This window comes from Gordionus sp. m RMFG-2023, chromosome 2, assembly GCF_954871325.1.
Source record: "Gordionus sp. m RMFG-2023 chromosome 2, tfGorSpeb1-WG-v2, whole genome shotgun sequence".
NCBI lineage: Eukaryota > Metazoa > Nematomorpha > Gordioida > Chordodea > Parachordodidae > Gordionus > Gordionus sp. m RMFG-2023.
This window is the reverse complement of record NC_088776.1, coordinates 1,943,552-1,962,654: the sequence shown is the minus strand read 5'-3', so window position 1 is coordinate 1,962,654 and position 19,103 is coordinate 1,943,552. Positions and strand designations below refer to the sequence as shown.

Genomic DNA, 19,103 nt, shown 5'->3' with positions numbered 1-19,103 from the left:
ACTTATAGTAAGACTTTGGCTATGTTAGATTTTTATAAAAAATAATTTGGGTTTTTCACCTTTAACGCTTTTTTTTTCTAAAAATTCTAAATTATAGTCGTTGTTTTAATAAATTTGTAACTTTTACAAATTTTTCTTTTAAATTTTTGTTTATGGTGATAAAATACAAATGTATGCATTTTTTGGAGGAGAAGGGGGTGGAGGTGTAGGGAGGAAACCTTAATATCTAAAAAGTTATTAACGATAACAGGCAAATTTCTTTCCCCTTGAATAGGCCGTGTGCAGGTTGAACGAGAAATAATCTCTAAAAACTTCGTGCTCAATATATATGACATGAGTAATGGATCTAAACCTTAAATTATCCTCTTGAATAGAATTGGTTTTTTTTATCAAAACATATAAATTATATCCTTTAAAAAAAATAACAATAAAAAATTTTGGCATTCTTTCTTTAAATATCCAAATCAGTTTGAGCCGGCATCTCATTCAATTCAGATGTTAAAGAACAATCTTATTTGACTTAGGTGTTCTAAAGGAAATTCTGTCTCCTTTTAGCGTTTCCGCTGAGTCTAAATCGGCTTTTTAAAGAAGAATTAAAGAAAACCCAGGACAAATTCGGTTCGAATAACTAGCTTTTTAAACAACATTCGATGGATTTATGAATTCTATTTTTCAATATTTAAAAAATAATATATAATTAAAAACAACTGCATAGCTGGAGGAGATAAAAGGCGTATTTAATACACCTAAATGATGGGTTGGGTCTTAAAAATAAATATTGTACAGCTGATTTTTCAAAAATGAATATAGGCCACACTAAACAAAAGTATATGGTTAAGTAATTAAAAATTGTTTTAGAAATTCTCTTTAATACAAATTTAAACCTTGTCTTTAAATTTTTTAAAATTTTTATGGTCAATGCTAAGATAAACTGTTACTGTATAGTTTGAGGCTTTTTTTATTGAATAGTTTTTAAGATATAAACTTGTTGGAAGCAAAAACAGATATTTAGTCCCTATAATTTTTGTTAAAAATCAAATTATGGCATGTTTTAAGTATATTTATGGTAAAAATATAAAATTGATTTATTTTTGATACTTTGCACAAATATTTACAGAATTTAAAATTAATATTATTTATTCAAACTCGCTATATTGGTTTAAAAAAAATTAAAGCTTAATGTAGAGATTAAAAAATTTTTTAATTCTGAGTGAGTTATTAAGTTTGACATACCCAATTCAATCGAGTTCCTTTTTCTTATATTACTCAAGGGTTAATCATATCCTAAAAAAAATTTAAATATTAGAAATTAAAAAGATAATAATTATTATACTATATCAGAGACCTAGTAGAGGTATCAATTACACAGGTCACCCCAGATTTGCAAAAAAAATCAAACTATTCCGTATGGTTTAAAGATTCTCTTTTTGGACAATAATAAAGGCCATCTTTTATCTATTATAAAATATTTATAAACAAATTTGGAAAGATTTATTAATTAATATTGATGTATGCCGTATTTATAGTAATAATCCAGGAGTCTCGTTTCAAAGTATAAATAATAAATGTGGCCAAATCGAATTAATAAAACTAAATCATTTATTTATAAAAATTCTCGATTTTCAGAATGTTAAAATTTTTATCTAAATATATATATTTTTTTAACCCTTCCATGCAAGAGGTTACTAACAAAAAAAGTCCTATTTTGCAAAATCAAAATTTTTTTTCAAAAATATAAATATTTTAAAGATATTACCAAAAAGTATGACACCTGCTATACTTTACAAGATTTATTATTTTATTACGGTTTAACACAATTTTGTTTTTTCAAAAGACAGCGCCACGTCACAAACTATGCATCTCCTATCTGAACGATGTTTATCCTCCACTGTTAAACAATGAACACATCTATTTTTTTCTGATCCAATAGGTAAAGATGAGGAGGCACATTTCCTAATCTCCATGAGCGCTTAGATGATGTTGGATAATTTGTCTGCTGTACAAATAATCTATAATTCCTACGTCTAAAAAGTGAATTTATTATAATTTTAATAAATAATACCTACATCAATGACAAAAAAAAATTATTTTTTTTATACCATTTGATACTTTTTATATTCGTCCGATAATATCAATTTAAATGGTCAAACATATACGCAATTCATATTTTGATTATAATCACAATCTTTCTGTTCCTTTTCATACTCCAAGACATAATCTGAGTAATGTAAATTTTAAAGCTATATAGATCATTTTTCCATTTTAATTGCCGATGCCATCTTCGTGTATTTCACAGTAATGCGGTCTTTGACAATTTTTTATCATCTTTCATGGTGGATAGACTTTCGTCTGGAATTTACTGTGCCATATGCTAAAATCATTCTCTGCCTCAATCCTTTTATTCCATTAAGTAAAGGTAAAATTATGATAAGGAGTATCTTTTCTTTAAAATCGAGTTCTATTTTAAAATATTATATAAATGTGAATACAGTGATGCAGCCTTAGGCACGAAGTCTGCTCAACTTTTAAAAGCACAATATGGTAATAATATATCTTTAATTGGTGCGTCGACCTGTTTGGTAGACAAGAGTAAATAGAATATTAGTATTAAGAAATAAATTATATTTTTTTAATTATTATACAAAATATTATTTAAAAAAAATGAAAATTTAAACATTTAGGGAATAACACCCGAGTGGTGTTGTTAAACTGCTCGATGTGAGCACATTTTTAAAAATGGCTAACTCAATATTTTATTCCAGATTTTGCTCATATATGGCATGAGTTAGTCGTGCCTAAAAATCAGCTTAAATCGAAATATTTAAAACTTACATCCGGGGGACCTTTGAGAATGTTATAACGTCTCTTTTTTTAACTAAAAAATGTTAATATGTAAATATATTTTCAATTATAATACAACAGGTTCATTTTTATTATAATCACCTGACGTCTCTTACCTAGTGTTGCTAAATTTTTAAAAACTGCCAACACCCAAAATATCACGTATGTCTGGAGATTTATCTTACGACGATGGGTAGAAAATTTGCGCATTAACGAAATCTCGAAAATAGTGTAATATTATTTTTGCTAAAAAATTTTTAATTTAGGCTAAATCGAGCCGTTTAACAACACTACTTAAACAGTCATATAATTTACGAAAAATACGTCAAACGTCTTAATATGAGATAAAATTAAAATAACTTGTGCACAAATCTCGGTACATAAAAAATGCAACATAACAATAATAAGTTAATCGGCAGCTCTACATGTAATACTACCTAAACAACCGAATCATTCATTTTAATGTGTTTCAATAAAAATCGTGACTTTTGATTTTCCGTGTAAACAATTTTAAAATTTTATGTAAAAATTAATCAAGAATTTAATTTATACGTTTCGCCACCTGATTCGCATTTCAAAGACCCTTAAAAATGCATTTTAATCTATGAATCGCCAGTCTATATACTTATTATAATATTGCATTGTTTCACCAAGAATAATAAGATGTTGTTGCTATTACATAATGTTTTCTTTATAAGAACCCCATAAATAGATTTGTAGTTATCGTAATTGGGTTGTTAAAAAGCCCGATTCAAATCGATTTTTAAAAACGATAAGATTTTAGCCAAAATAATGTGCAAGCTTGGATATTTCTGGATCTCTATTTGGCAAACCCTAAGGCTTACATAATATCATTATGCTTAAAATGATGACCCGAATAGAGCTTTTTAACAACTTTACAGTATTGTTAAATAAATAAAACCCAACTAGATTATGAATTGTTTTAAAAAATAAATTCAACAGATATTATACAAAACCATTGAGATGGTAAAAGTCCATCCGAATGTCGATCCCAATCCTATCCTTCATGAAGCATCCAACTAAAACAAATAGATTTTTAAAATTATAATATTTAAAAAAGCAAATAATATATTTCTATTTAAAATGAAAATCATAAATTAATTATCCTCTAAAGCTTTTTATCATTAACTATTCATTATTGTATTAACTATATTTTATTCTATTCATATTTTAGAAGTTTATGGAAATAGAAGAGAGAAATTATAAGGTTTATAATATTATATTTATATTGTTTAATAAATCATTTCCATTCCAGTCTAAGATATTTCTAATAAGATGATATATCAATTATATATACCATTTTATTCGTGTTCGATTCTAATAATTGTGCTGTTTATTTGTATATAAAATGTGAATCGAATAATTAGTCTGAGGCTAATTTTAAGGCTAGCCAGATTTATTAAGTGTGATTAGAGCTAGACCAAAGGATATTTTGCATTGATGTAAAAGCATCTTTTGGTTTTTTTAATTGCGGTTTTGTTTCGAAAATATTTCATTTTGACTAATACAAAAATCTTCAAAAATATTTTAATTTGAATAACTATATATTATGAGCATAATAAAGTTCAATTAATAATTATTTCTATAAAATGAGATATAAAAGTAATGATTGTTTAAAAAGTAATATCTAATTTTGGCAAAAAAATATAATGTACTATTCATAATTAACATAATATAATATTTATATAAAAATAAATTTAAAAAATATGTATAACGATACAATTTTATAATAAAATATTTTAATTTAACATTTATATTAATATTTGTTTAAAAAGTAATATCTAATTTTGGCAAAAAAAATATAACGTACCATTCATAATTAACATAATATAATATTTATATAAAAATAAATTTAAAAGATATGTATAACGATACAATTTTATAATAAAATATTTTAATTTAACATTTATATTAATATTTGTTTAAAAAGTAATATCTAATTTTGGCAAAAAAAATATAACGTACTATTCATAATTAACATAATATAATATTTATATAAAAATAAATTTAAAAAATTTGTATAACGATACAATTTTATAATAAAATATTTTAATTTAACATTTACATTAATATGCGAAACAATATTTTTGAAATACTTATAATTTGTGTATAAAGAATATTAAATATATTAAAACTTCTTAAATTGAGATAAATAATCTTTTTTTATAAAGTCTCCATCCTATAATAATCCATAAAATGGTGGCCCAGACATCTTGGGAAAAGAAGAAAAAATGTGAATTCTGAAGTGAATGAAATATCTTCGTCAGGTGCAAGTTGAACGGGAAATAATCTCTCATAACTTCGTGTCCAATATATATGAGCAATGGATTTAACCCTTTTATATTTTAAATAAAAAATGAAATTTTATTAAAAATTAAAAAAATCAAACAATATTAATTATCATCCTAATATTCAAATCATGGCGCCGACTTAGCTCATTCAGACGCCCTAGAAAAAGTCAAATTTACTTGATTTAGGGCGCTCTAAGGGAGAGGTCCCCCTTTAGCGATCACGCTGATACCGTTGGCCTTGCATTATAAAGAAAAATAAAAGAATAAAAAACCAGGACAAATTCGGTTAGAAAAAAAGGGCTTTAAACACAACGTCATTAATTCATTCTTGTCTTAACAAATCATTTTATATTATAAAAAATATATATTAAAAAAATTTACGTGTATAAATTTATATTAAAATAACACATGAAAAATATTTAAATAAAAACAAATGTAATAAAATTTTTAATCCGATAAAAAAAATTAATAAAGAGATGCTAAGTGAATAATTCGGGCCAAGAATTTTTAAACATTAAATAATTGGGCCGAATTATTGTGATAGCAATATTTTGCTTCAACAATGGCGTCTTTGGAAAAGACGCTTGTTTAGAACACCTGAATGATGGTTTATGTCCAAATTACTTCCATTGTTGCTTTATGCTAAAATGGGTAAAAATGGCGGCCCTATTATTAAGATTACTGATTAATAAAATAATATATTATCCTTAAAAATTGTTTTTTTTTTAACCCTTTCGGTCGCGGTAGTGCAAATATAAAACCACCTTTTAACCTTTATATCTTCTAAAGGAGTTGATCATATAAAATGAAACCACCACGAATATATATTAAAAGATTTTTTTTTTCATATGTTTGTGGAGGAGTTATTTTTTAATTTTTTTTTTCGCGCCTTTATTTCAAAATACGTGTTTTACGGTGATTTTTCTTAAAATTCCAATTTTAATTATAAGTAAGTATATTTATCAAATATTTTTAAATATATATATTCCTCACTATTTTATCTATCTTTCTAATATTTATTTTTGCTCAAATAAATAATATTTATATATTATTTTGATCTTTTTAATGTGGTATATTAAACTAACCACTGCCACTTAACAACAATATTTTTAATATTTATTTTTTTAAATAATTGATAAATTTTGCCAACTCATTTCGCAATAATTTTAGCTTGTTATATATATGGATGATTATCTGGACATTCCATCTGAAGGTTCTTCGTTAGACAACTCATCCACTGATTCCGAAGATGATTATGAATCGGATACACGTTACCAAATTGATAGTGATGATTATAAATCGGATACACCTTATCAAATTGAAATTGATGACAATTCTGAACAAGATGCGTATGATCAATCTGCTACAAACCATAATAATCCTATCTGGTCCAAGAAATATTCTTCACAACCAGCATTAGAATTTGATAAAATATCAGGTCCAATATCATCTTTAAAAACGGACCCATTGTATCCATCAGATATATATAAGAAATTTATTAATGATTCTCTAATAAATACAATTACATTCAATACCAATTTATAAGCCCAACAAAAAAATATTAAATATCAACCAACTAATCCTACAGAAATAAGAAAATTTTTATGTCTTCATATACTCTTTGGAATTAAAACTATGGCAAATTACAAAGATTATTGGAGTTCTAAACCAGAATTCCATGACAATTTTGTTTCATCCATAATGAAAGTAAAACGTTTTATTTGGCTTATGGCCCACATCCATATAAATGACAATATCTTAGAACCATCGAGAAATGATGAAAATTATGATAAATTATACAAAATAAGACCATTCATTGATAATATCCGTTCCTCTTGCTTGAAATATTTTCTTCCCTCGGAATATCAAGCAATTGACGAAGGAATGATTAGGTTCAAAGGCCGTATAGGATTTAGGCAATACATGCCCAAGAAACCCACGAAACGCGGTTTCAAGGTAATGTGTAAATTTTGTCATTATTTATTTCGGCTAAACTATATTTTTAGGTTTGGATGAGATGCGATAATTCAGGATATATGAATGATTTTAATATCTATGTTGGGAAAAATAAAGAGGTTGAAAGTAATCTTGGTTATAATGTTGTAACAAAGTTTTGTGAAGGACTTCAAAATCATAAAATATTTTTCGATAATTATTTTACGAGTTATACTCTAATGGCCGATTTAAAAAAGAAAGGTATATATGCTAGCGGAACACTAAACAAAAATAGGAGATACTTGCCCATAAAGAATATGGAAACAAAATTAAAAAGAGGTGAGTTTGACTGGAGAAGTGACAAAAATAATATAAGTATAATTAAATGGCGAGATAATCGTGACGTATTTATAATGTCCAATTATATTGATCCGAGATCAGTGGATACTGTGAAGAGAAAAAACAAAAAAGGGGAAGTTTTTGACGTAAAATGTCCAATAATGATAAAGATGTATAATAAATATATGGGGTCTGTTGACCATTTCGACCATTTAAAGTCTTTATATGAAATTTCGCGAAAGTGGCGAAAATGGTGGCTACCAATATTCTTTTGGCTGATAGATGCGGCGATTATCAATTCATTCATAATATACAATATTCTTACAGATAATAAACTCTCATCGAAAGAATTCCGAAGACAAATAATTGCTAGCGAATTGGCATACTGTAAAAATGTTAATAGGGATGATAATATTCATAATGATAATAATTATATATCAATGCAAAGAAAAAATAATAAACCTTATATCCTTCCAGAAATTAGACTAAAAAATTCAGCTCATCAACCTCAGGCAGGAACCTCACGAAGGTGTACCTTCTGTAGTACAAAGTTAAATCCCAGAAGAACAAGGTGGTCGTGCAAATCATGCAACGTACCACTCTGTCTAAATAAAAATAGAAATTGTTTTGAAAGTTTCCATAAGGTGTCAATGATATGAATTTAAAACCACCAGGGAGAGCCGCCATTTTGAATTTAAAAAACTTTTTTTGTGTGTTTTATATTATATTATATTAGAATCAATAAAAAAATTAGTAAATATCGTGTTGCATCATATTAATTTTATGAGGGAACCTAAAGGGTTAAATCTTCTTTTTTTGTACCTAAGCGAATGAAATATTCTCCTAATTTAATTTTTTTTATCCTATTATTAATAGATCCTTATTTAATGCTAGACTAAAAAAAAATTAAATATTTGAAATTAAAAAGATAATTATTATAGAATAAATTTTACAATAAATATGATAACCGTGTAAAAAAATATTTACCGACATATTGAAACGGTGTTCCATCCCACCATTTTAAAACGTGAATTAGGAAAAAGCAAACCAATATAAGTAGAAAAGATAAGGATGCGGTGACAAAGTTATAAGACAAAGACCTAAAAAATAATATGGATATTTTAATGTATCGATAAAACTTGTGTAATAATAGATTATAGAAAAAATAAGCGAGTCTTTCAATAGTATAGAGATCGTAGTCAATTAAAACAACTGAGGTGAAAGAAAGAAAGAAAGAAAGAAAGAAAGAAAGAAAGAAAGAAAGAAAGAAAGAAAGAAAGAAAGAAAGAAAGAAAGAAAGAAAAAGAAAGAGTGAAAAAGGCGTATTCGTAGGATTGACCGATTATCATCTAGTTTGAGTAAAGGTTTGCAAAACCAGACCCAATCAAAAAATTAAAACTGGGTGAGAAAATTATATTTATTTTAGGAACGATAAATAATGGTTTGCTTGCTCGTATATTATCTGTATTTTATTATTTCGTTTATTTTAGATAATTTCTCATAACATACACGTAAAAAATTCATAAATTTTAGGTTATTTGATATTTTGATAGGGTAAATGCTATTTTTCTAAGGGTGTGGCGAAAAAATGGACCTCTCGCAGGTCTCTAATATGATGGCTAGGGTTGTAACTATAACTTATCTCCAAGCGAAAATGAAGAAAAATATATTTATACGCCGAATTATTTTTTATTGTACCATAAATTTTTGTTGATTGGAATCCAACCTTCTTCCACGGTAAAATTGCACAATAATCCGCCAATAAAACCCTAAATTATATAATTTTACAAAGTTTTAAGATAAAAGAAAGAGAAAAATAACAGTTTACATTTGAAATCACTTTGAAAAAACGAGGAAGAGTGAAATTTAAAACTTTCTTCAAATGGGGGAAGGTTACGACGTTAAAACTAAGCATCCTAAAATTTTAAAATGGAACCCAAAATAAAGAGATTTTATTTTTTTTAAAACGGAACAAGAAAAAGGGAGAAACGATTACAGAATATATAAATAAATTAAAGATAAAAGCAAAGATGCGATTTTAAAGAGATGTATAATACAGTGGGCGGGGGTAAACTAGTGTAGGGAATTACACGCCAGACTTGACATGGGAAAAGGCTGTACAAATCGCTACCTCAACATAGACAACGGAAATGATTTCGTATCAAAAATTATCGGCAGGGAAGAAGATTAGTAAAATTGCGAAAACAGTGATAAGGGAGCCAGCCGTATGACAAAAATAAATCAGTATGAAAAATTATTCGTTTATTGTTATAGATTAGAAAAACATATAAAACCAAATTGCCCAAATTTAAATACAATTTATCGTAACTGTGGAATAAAACATCTACAAAATATATGGAGAAGAAATCGTGGTAAGAAAGAATTTATTGGAACGATAGATGTCCCAGAAAAGGAGCAAGAAAGATTTGAAGATTGGGATTCTCCAGAGGAGTCGCCAAAAAAATTTGAGGTGAAATTATTGATAGATAAAAGATATAATATTAATTTTTTTAATTGACACAGAATAGGCAGTCTCCATTTTGAATATAAATTTTTTTTAAAGAAAAGATTAAATTCTTAGGTCATACCATCAGCGAAGAGGGAATCACAAAAACAAATAAGAATGCCAATGCAATTTTAGACGCACCGTTACCAAAAAACGTTAAAAAATTACAAGCTTTTATCGGTATAATTAATTGTTATCAAAAATTTATAAACAATTTTTCGACTTTCGCCGCTCCGTTATATAGGCTTTTAAGGAAAAATGTGGCATGGAAATGGACAGATAATGAAACAAAAGTAATTAATAAATTTTAAATATTAATGTCAGAAGCACCAATTTTATATCATTATGATCCGGAAAAACCGATAATTCTAGCTGCTAATGTCCCAACATGGAATAGGAGCAGTTCTATCTCATATCATTAACAAAGAGGAGAAACCAATTGGATTCGCGTATCGAACATTAAATACTGCCGAACGGAATTACAGTCAGATAAAGCGTGAGGTTTTAGCAATTACATTTGGATTAATTAAATTTAAACAATATTTAATTGATAAACATTTTAATATAATCTCTAATCATCAACCACTTATAACGTTACTTAATCCTCATAAAAGAATAACAGATATGTCATCAAGATAAATAAGATGGTCATTATTACTAGCAAATTATGATTATGAATTGCAACTTTGAGGGACGAAAAAAAAATAGTAATGCTGTCTAGCTTCCCAATTGAGGGTAAACCATTTAATAGTATCGGATGTTCCACAATTTATTTCAGCGTTAGATATAAAATCATACACAAGAAATGACCCGGTATTATCAAAGGTTTCACGCGTTACATTGCAATCGGGTGGTCGAAGCTTAATAGAGGAAAATCTAAAACCGTTTTTCCAGCGCCGAAATGAACTCACGATGGAGGCAGGGTGTATATTATGGGGATTAAGAACCGTAATTCCAAAAAATTTACAAGTAAATATTTTGTCTTTTTTAAATATGGGGCATCAGGGTCATACTAAAACAAAATTATTGGCCCAAGAGAACGTTTGGTGGCCGAATATTAACGACACCGAAGTACATGGTAAGGATTGTGAATTAAGTCAAACAAATAACCCTGGCGGTAAAACGATCATAGGGAAATGGCCCTCCGCAAATAAACCGTAGAGAAGAATTCATTTAGATTTTGCTGGACCGATCAACGGAGATATATATCTAGTAATAATATAGTTTTAGTAAATGGACTGAAATACAAAAACTGTCGACAAATAATTTAAAAAAAAATAAATATTAAGACTTTTTGCTATTCTCGGTTACCCCAATACGATGGTTATGGATAATGGGCCCCCATTTCAAAGTAGAGGATTCAGTATTATTTTGCAAACAATTATCAATTAGAAATGTATACAGTGCCCCGTACCACCCTAGATCCAACGGTGAAGCGGAGTGGTTAGTACAAACTTTTGAAAATTTTCTTTTAAAAAATATAATGATTATAATAAAATAAAAGATTTTCTGTTCAATTATCGAAATACGCCACAAATAACCACAAAACAAAACGCGTAACCCTCACAATTAATAAAACCAATTTATCCTAATTACATACCCCAGTTGCCAGGTTTTTTAATATAAACGAGAAAATATATGCAAAAGATTTCAAAAAGGATATTTATTTGGATACCAGGTATCATCGTTAAAAGAACAGGACAATGACGTTTTTAGCTGAGACTAAATTAGGGTTATGGAGAAGACGTATTAATCAGTTAAAACATAGGTTCGAAGATTCCGATTTAAAAAATAGAGAGGAAGGAAGAGAAGGAGAAAAGATGCAAACTACACCAAGAATGGATGAAAGTTTCCAAAGACAATGATCCTATGCACGACTCGATGACCAAAGACAGATCCGATTCAAGACTCAATAACCAATATACTAGCATAAATGATAAGATGGAAATCGACAGTATAGATCAACCCGTGGTAGAGGAAAATACAAGTAGACGTTATCCCAAGAAGGATAAGAAAACAATTTATACCGTCTAAATTCGAGAGCCCAAAAAGGAGGGAATAGATGTAATAGAATCAATTAACATCAAAAGGCAATCAATAATATGATTGATTGTATCCAAATATATTGTTAATTGTGTATGTTATTTAATTGATGTATTTAGATTATTTGAACTGAAGTAAACAATATATTAAATCGGTTAAAAATATGATAACTTGTAAAATATGTCATAATCGGCTCCATGTCAATTCAGTGAAAACTTTTATCGCGAACAAGTGTTTCGCGAATGTCGTTTATCGCGAATAAATTTTATCGCGAATCCACATTGGCGAATATTTTTCCGCGAAAACAATATCGCGAATTTTTTATAGAGAAACTCTCATCGCGAAACTTTTAAGGCGAATACATTAGTGCGAAATTTTTATAGCGAATCAATAATCGCGAAAATTTTATAGCGATGTCAATATCGCGAAACATAAATCGCGAAGACAATATAGCGAAAACTATTTCGCGAAATATAACGCGGCCTATTATTATTTTTTTTATTTTTATTTATATTTAATGTTAATATTTTATTTATCAACAAATAAACATATTATATGATATATTTTTAATTATTATTATTATATTATGAAATGAAAAATGGATTTCTTTTATTTGATATTTTTTTAATAAAAAAAATGATATGCTACTATTGTAATATTATTTTTCAATTTATTAGTCATTTTCCCACGCCCAAAATTTTAACAAAAAATATTTTTTGAAGTACAAAAAAGATTTTTAAACATATTTTGATAAAAATTTTAAATTTTTTTTGAGGAATTCTTTTGTGAATTTCTCAGAGTTGTTAAAGTATCTAGATAGATTTTTGATTAAAGTATCTGTATCTAGGATATTATTATAGAGGTATCTATATCTGTCTTTAGATACTTTTTAAGATACATTTTGATATACTTCTATTTAGCGCTTTTTTATATTATAAATAAAAATACTTGAATGTAAAATTTATTTTATTTCATATGAGCATATAACTTAATATTAATATATAAATTAAAAAATTATATATATATGTAAAATATTAAAACTTATATATAAAAAAGAATATATAAATATTAATTATATATTATGTCCGAGTTATCAATAACAAGGAAATTCTGATATTACAATCCATCTCAAGGAATTTGCCATTTAACTGCAATGATGGATTTGATATTTTATTTTATTCTATTACATTAATTTTTAAGATTAATATTGATGACGAAAATGACGACATTCTTCCATGGCCAATTTACATATTTTAAAATAATATCTCAAAATAAAGAAAACAAATCTCTGTTAGTAAAATGTTTGCCATGTCTACCAAAAAATGCAAATTTCAGTTAGCATGACGTCAACTTGCAACATTGTAAAACATTTAAAGGCATAGATACTAAATAAATATTTACAATTTTAAATTTTTAGAGAAAACATCAAACACTCTTAATCCAATAAAAAAGGGGAAGGAGAAAAAACCTATTAAAGAGAAAATATTGGAATAGGCTCATCGCCCATTAATTTTTTTTACAAAAGACCTCAAACTTTAACCAAAATCACTTTAGATGATTTAATAACTGATTTTATTATAGATAGCACTCAGCCATTTTCAATTGTTAAAAATCCTTCATTTATAAAAATGATCAAAACATTAGCTCTACAAAAAAATATGATTTGCCGACAGACAGTGGTTGCTAGAATCTCCCAAAGATGGGAAAATGAAAAAAAAACATTAAAAGTCTAATAGAACCATCGTTAATATGTACAACAGCAGATTGTTGTGCCTATCGCCTGTATAGCTAACATTTAAATTTGTAGTATATTAATTTAATTACAAACAAATTATTTGAGCAGTTTTAAGAAATGTTAATTTTTAGTTCATACATAAGAGTCACTGCACACTATATAGACCCAACAAGTTTGGAGAGAAAAAATGTAGCGTTGGCTTGTAAAAGAATGACTGGTAGTCATACATATGATAAAATAGCAAAAAATTTACAAGATATAGCAAAGGATTATTGCATACATAATAAAATCTCAAAGAGCATTACTAATAATGCCAAAAACTTTATTAAGTCAGGTTTATTTTATTATAAATATAAACATAATATTACTTATTTATGATAGAGTTTTCAAGCCAATTGAAAATATTAGTGAATCAATAAATTTTAATTCAACATTATAAAAATGTATAACCTTGCATTCAGTTAGCAAATATTTTTGTATACTCCTGGCAAAATAGTGCTGAGTCTGAATTCAGGGTAGGATTTTTATAGAAAGCACTTAAAAACCATATGAATATTATTTAGTAATATGATACAATCAATATAATATAAATTTAATGTTAAGATTTTATTATGGTTAAAATGGATTACACTATATATTTTAACCCATTTACATCAAAAAACTTTAAAATTAACGATTATAAAAATTGACACTTTTCAATGGTATATTTTCATGAAATTTTAATTTAGCATGTTTACAATCTATATTTTAACCCATTTGCAACAAAAATAAATTGTAACTTATCTATGGTATATCTTCACTGAAATTTTATTTAAACATGTAAGCAACTTATATTTTTGCCCATTTGCGTCTAAAAATTCAAATAATTTTAAAAATAACGACTATGACAATTGTCACCTTTATATGGTGCATCCTCATGAAATTTTAATTTAACATGTTTACAATCTATATTTTTACCCATTTGCGTCAAAAAAACTCAAAAAAGTTTAAAAATAACGATTATGACAATTGTCACTTATCTAGGGTACATCTTCACTGAAATTTTATTTAAACATGTTGGCAATTCTTATTTTAGCCCATTTACGTCAAAAAAATTCAAAAAGTTATAAAATAACGATTATGACAATTGTCACTTTTTTATGGTGCATCTTCATGAAATTCTAATCTAACATGTTTACAATCTATATTTATACCCATTTGCGTTAAAAAAATATAAAAAACTTTAAAAATAACGATTTTGACAATTGTCACTTATCTAGGGTACATCTTCACTAAAGTTTTATTTAAATAAGTTATCAATGCTTATTTTGGCCCATTTACGTCTAATAAAGTTTAAAAATAATGATTATGATAATTGTCACTTATCTAGGGTACATCTTCACTGAAGTTTTATTTAAACATGCTAGCAATATTTATTCTAACCCATTTTGGTCAAAAAAATTCATACTTTAAGAATAACGATTATGACAATTGTCACTTTTCAATGGTACGGTCAAAAAAATTCAAAAATCTTTGAAACTAACGAATATGACAATTATCACTTTTCAATGGTAGATCTTCATGAAATTTTAATTTAGCATATTTACAATCTATTTTTACCCATTTGCAACAAAAAAATTAAAAAAACTTTATAAACAACGATTATGACAATTGTTACTTTTCAATGGTAGATCTTCATGAGAACTTCAAGAAATATGGAGTGAAAATCACTAATAATTTGTAACAAAAATAATATTACAATAGTAGCATATCATTTTTTATTAAAAAACATCAAATAATAAATAATATGTTGTTTTCTTTTAAATAAATGCATTCGCAATATATTTATTGTTTCGCGGTAATGCGCTCGCGATAATGACTTCGCGCAAACATATTCGCGATAAAAAATTCGCTGTAAAGTGTTCGCGTAAAATGTTTCGCTAAAATGTATTCGCTCTAATAAATTCGCGGTTAAGGTTTCGCGGAAATAAATTCGCCACAATGGCTTCGCGAATTGTCTTCGCTATAAATGTTTCGCGGAGATAAATTCGCAGAATTGGTTTTGCGATTTTACCTTTGCTCATAAAAACTTTTCGCGATAAACGACATTCGCGAAAAAGTGTTTCGCGATAAAAGTTTCGCTGAATTGACCTGATACGGTCATAATCATACCTGATTTCTTTCGAAAAATATTACAATAAAATATTTTGGAGCTAAAGGCTATTAGTGTAGTGTGGATTAGTCACCCCCCCCCCAACCCCCTTTAAAGAAGAGAGTTATGTGACAATTATGAAATGTTACAAATAAGTATCATTTATCTTTTAAATTAAAATTACCATTATGCAAGCTGATAAGCCCCATATTTTCATGATCGAGTTATAATTTTGGGATTTGTTGTATAATACGAATACTTTGGCAGCCTGAATAAATTTAACGTTAGGTAAAAATTAGGCGTATATTAATCTTCTTCTTTTACGTTTAATGGCAATTTCCAGGTTAAATAAAAAAATCATTTTATACTGCTGTTTTAAGGAAAGATTATGTTTAAAAATCAGATGCAGGTTCAAAGTAAAAGCCTACTAATTATTACTAAACTTTTTCAAGCCCGAGTCTGGCCTGAATTCATAATTGAAAAAATTATAAAATATTTAGTACATTTTTATTGAGCTAAATAAAAGATATCGAATTGTTTTGTAGTCGGATTTTAATTATCATTTTATTTAAATAAACTCCTCCAAAATCATATTTTCTATCTCAAAGTGGCGGATTCTATTATTTAGCTCTTACAATCATTTGAAAATAATCTATGCTTACATTCTAAACTGCATAACCTGATCTGATAACCCAGCCCACACAATTTGTGAAAAATATTTTTACAAGCCAAGCCAGGATGGAATTGAATAATTTTTTAAAAAATTAACGCAAATTTATGAGTACAAAAAATTAGTGGCTAAACTAGACAACTTGTCTTAAATTTTCTTTAATAAACTTAAAAAATTTGGGTTAGGCCAAAATCTTTTCAAAAAATTTTAACTTGCCAGTTTGGGCTGTTTCCTCTAGTTTCTAAAGTAATTATGTTTTTATATATGATACATTTTTCTAATCTAAACTTAAATGTCATGGTAACAAAAATGAGATATTATAGTGAAGTAATTTACTCAATGACTAATTTCCCTTATTTTTATAACTTTCTTTATAAAATAATCATTTATCTTGTTGCAGTTTCACATAAAATGTATTTTTCCCTAAAAATTTATATCAAAAAAATTCTTACAATCATTTGAAAATAATCTATGCTTACATTCTAAACTGCATAACCTGATCTGATAACCCAGCCCACACAATTTGTGAAAAATATTTTTACAAGCCAAGCCAGGATGGAATTGAATAATTTTTTTAAAAAATTAACGCAAATTTATGAGTACAAAAAATTAGTGGCTAAACTAGACAACTTGTCTTAAATTTTCTTTAATAAACTTAAAAAATTTGGGTTAGGCCAAAATCTTTTCAAAAAATTTTAAATTGCCAGTTTGGGCTGGACGTCTTAGGACACCCTAAAGTTTGATTTCAGGAATCAAACGCGATCGTAAAGAATAACCGTTCCAAAATCACGTTATGACCACAATACTCGAGAAAAACTTAAGAATAATGGGTCACGCCAATCACGATGCCGATAATAGAAACTGGCTTAACCTGACAAACCGCTATTAACAAAGAAGAATTTGAATAAAAAAAAAAGCGAAAACATCATCTGGCATTTTTATTTTTTAAAAAAATTTTTTTAAGTTTGTGCCTGACCTGAGGTTTTGAACCAACTTGCAGAACCAAAAGCCTTACCGAAAAATTTGTAAATTTTAAAAATGTGTAAAACTCGGGCCTGGCGGAATTTTTTTTTTTTTAAATTGAATTATTTACACTATCTGGAAAATTTATGAGATGAAATCATTTAGTCATTCGTTCGTTTCTGATATTTTTGATCTTTTAAAACCAATTTCTAAAACGAAAATTAGTTACTCGAGCTAATGGGGAATTTTTGTAAATCAGGGGAGTATAAAGAATTTGACCTCTGCAGGTTGTCTGAAAATTTAATTGTTGAGATGGTTTAATGTTAATTTTAATAATTTAAAACATATGAGCTTAATTAAAATTTAATAAGCATTTTTAGATTATGTTTAAAACCGTAAATTAACATATTCAATCATAAGTAACATTATTTTATTATTTTTCTTACAACATTTTATTTGATATTGTTTTTTTTTATATAACTTTACATTATTTGGATCTTTATATTATTTCATATCATAGCATTTTATTAAGTTAACTTTTATTTCTTATTTTAAAATATTATTCAAATTATTATTTATGTAACATTAAATATTTTATTAGGTTTGTCTTGCCACTTTTTTTTTAACAGTTGTATATCAGAGATAAATTTTGTTATCTTGTAAAATATAATTTCCAGTTTCATAAATAAGAGGATTTATTTTAAGTTATAATATTTTAATTAATTAAGACACTTAAAAAATCAATAAATAGCGCCGTTTAAAGTTACCAAAAAAAAAATTAACGCTTACTGTTGAGTGGTATATATATGCCATTGTTAATAGGGTTACTTTCTTTAACAATATGTAACTACACAAATCCCTCGTTGGGAAAAACTATAAAGTATATAAAATTATGCAAAACATTTTTTATTCAAACTCATTTTAGCTTGAAAAATGCATATAAAATTATTATTAAAATCTTTATAAAAAAATATTATTATTTAAGAAACAGCAATAAATATTTTATTGATAAATAAACATACTCGTGCTCCAATATAGGCTAAAATTGTAGCTGAAAAAGTTCCCAGTATTCCCTCAGGGTCGAAAGGAATATCGGTCATATATAATTCCTTGCGTTAAAATAAAAATAGCGGTTTGCATAATTTGTCATAAATATATCGAATAATCTATATTAAAAGTTTGCGCGGCCTGACCCAAACTCCCAAAATGCTTTCAAACTAGAGCTGTGTGCAAATTTTATAACTCAATTAAATTTAATGATTATTCCTTAGTAAAAAAAATTAATAAACCCATTTCTGGCTTACTTTAAATGTAGGATGTTGGTACATGTGCTTGGGAGTCAAAATAACTCTATCTATATATCCAGTTATCCCACCTACACACTGTTTAAACGATGAATTATCGTACAGGCCTCCTGGATTCTTATAACCCCTGAATTTTTTTCGGTTAAAAAAATAGGAAAAACAATGTTAATCTATTAAACATAAATTCGCTGAAAATGAATTTATAAAATTTGTTCCTTAATAAGCATTAAAATTCGGAGCGCTATGGCCCAAATTCCAAAAAATTCGGACCGGAAGTTCAAATTTAAGTCTTTTTCCTTCATAATCTATTACAGATCATAGCAT

At 26.9% G+C, this 19,103-nt stretch overlaps 1 protein-coding gene across 1 annotated transcript in view; it reads right to left on the bottom strand.

Annotated features, from left to right (window-relative positions):
- Positions 1–5,329: 5,329 nt before the first annotated feature.
- The window catches only part of LOC135923115 (heparan-alpha-glucosaminide N-acetyltransferase-like), a 13,857-nt gene continuing 83 nt past the window's right edge, over positions 5,330–19,103 (bottom strand). The window contains exons 2-7 of the mRNA XM_065457695.1: positions 18,780–18,906; positions 18,498–18,584; positions 16,027–16,110; positions 9,126–9,196; positions 8,415–8,527; positions 5,330–5,390 (exon numbers count right to left, since the gene is read on the bottom strand). Coding sequence (XP_065313767.1) covers positions 5,365–5,390; positions 8,415–8,527; positions 9,126–9,196; positions 16,027–16,110; positions 18,498–18,584; positions 18,780–18,906 — 508 coding nt within the window. The 3' untranslated portion in view covers positions 5,330–5,364. The remainder of the gene's footprint in view (positions 5,391–8,414; positions 8,528–9,125; positions 9,197–16,026; positions 16,111–18,497; positions 18,585–18,779; positions 18,907–19,103) is intronic.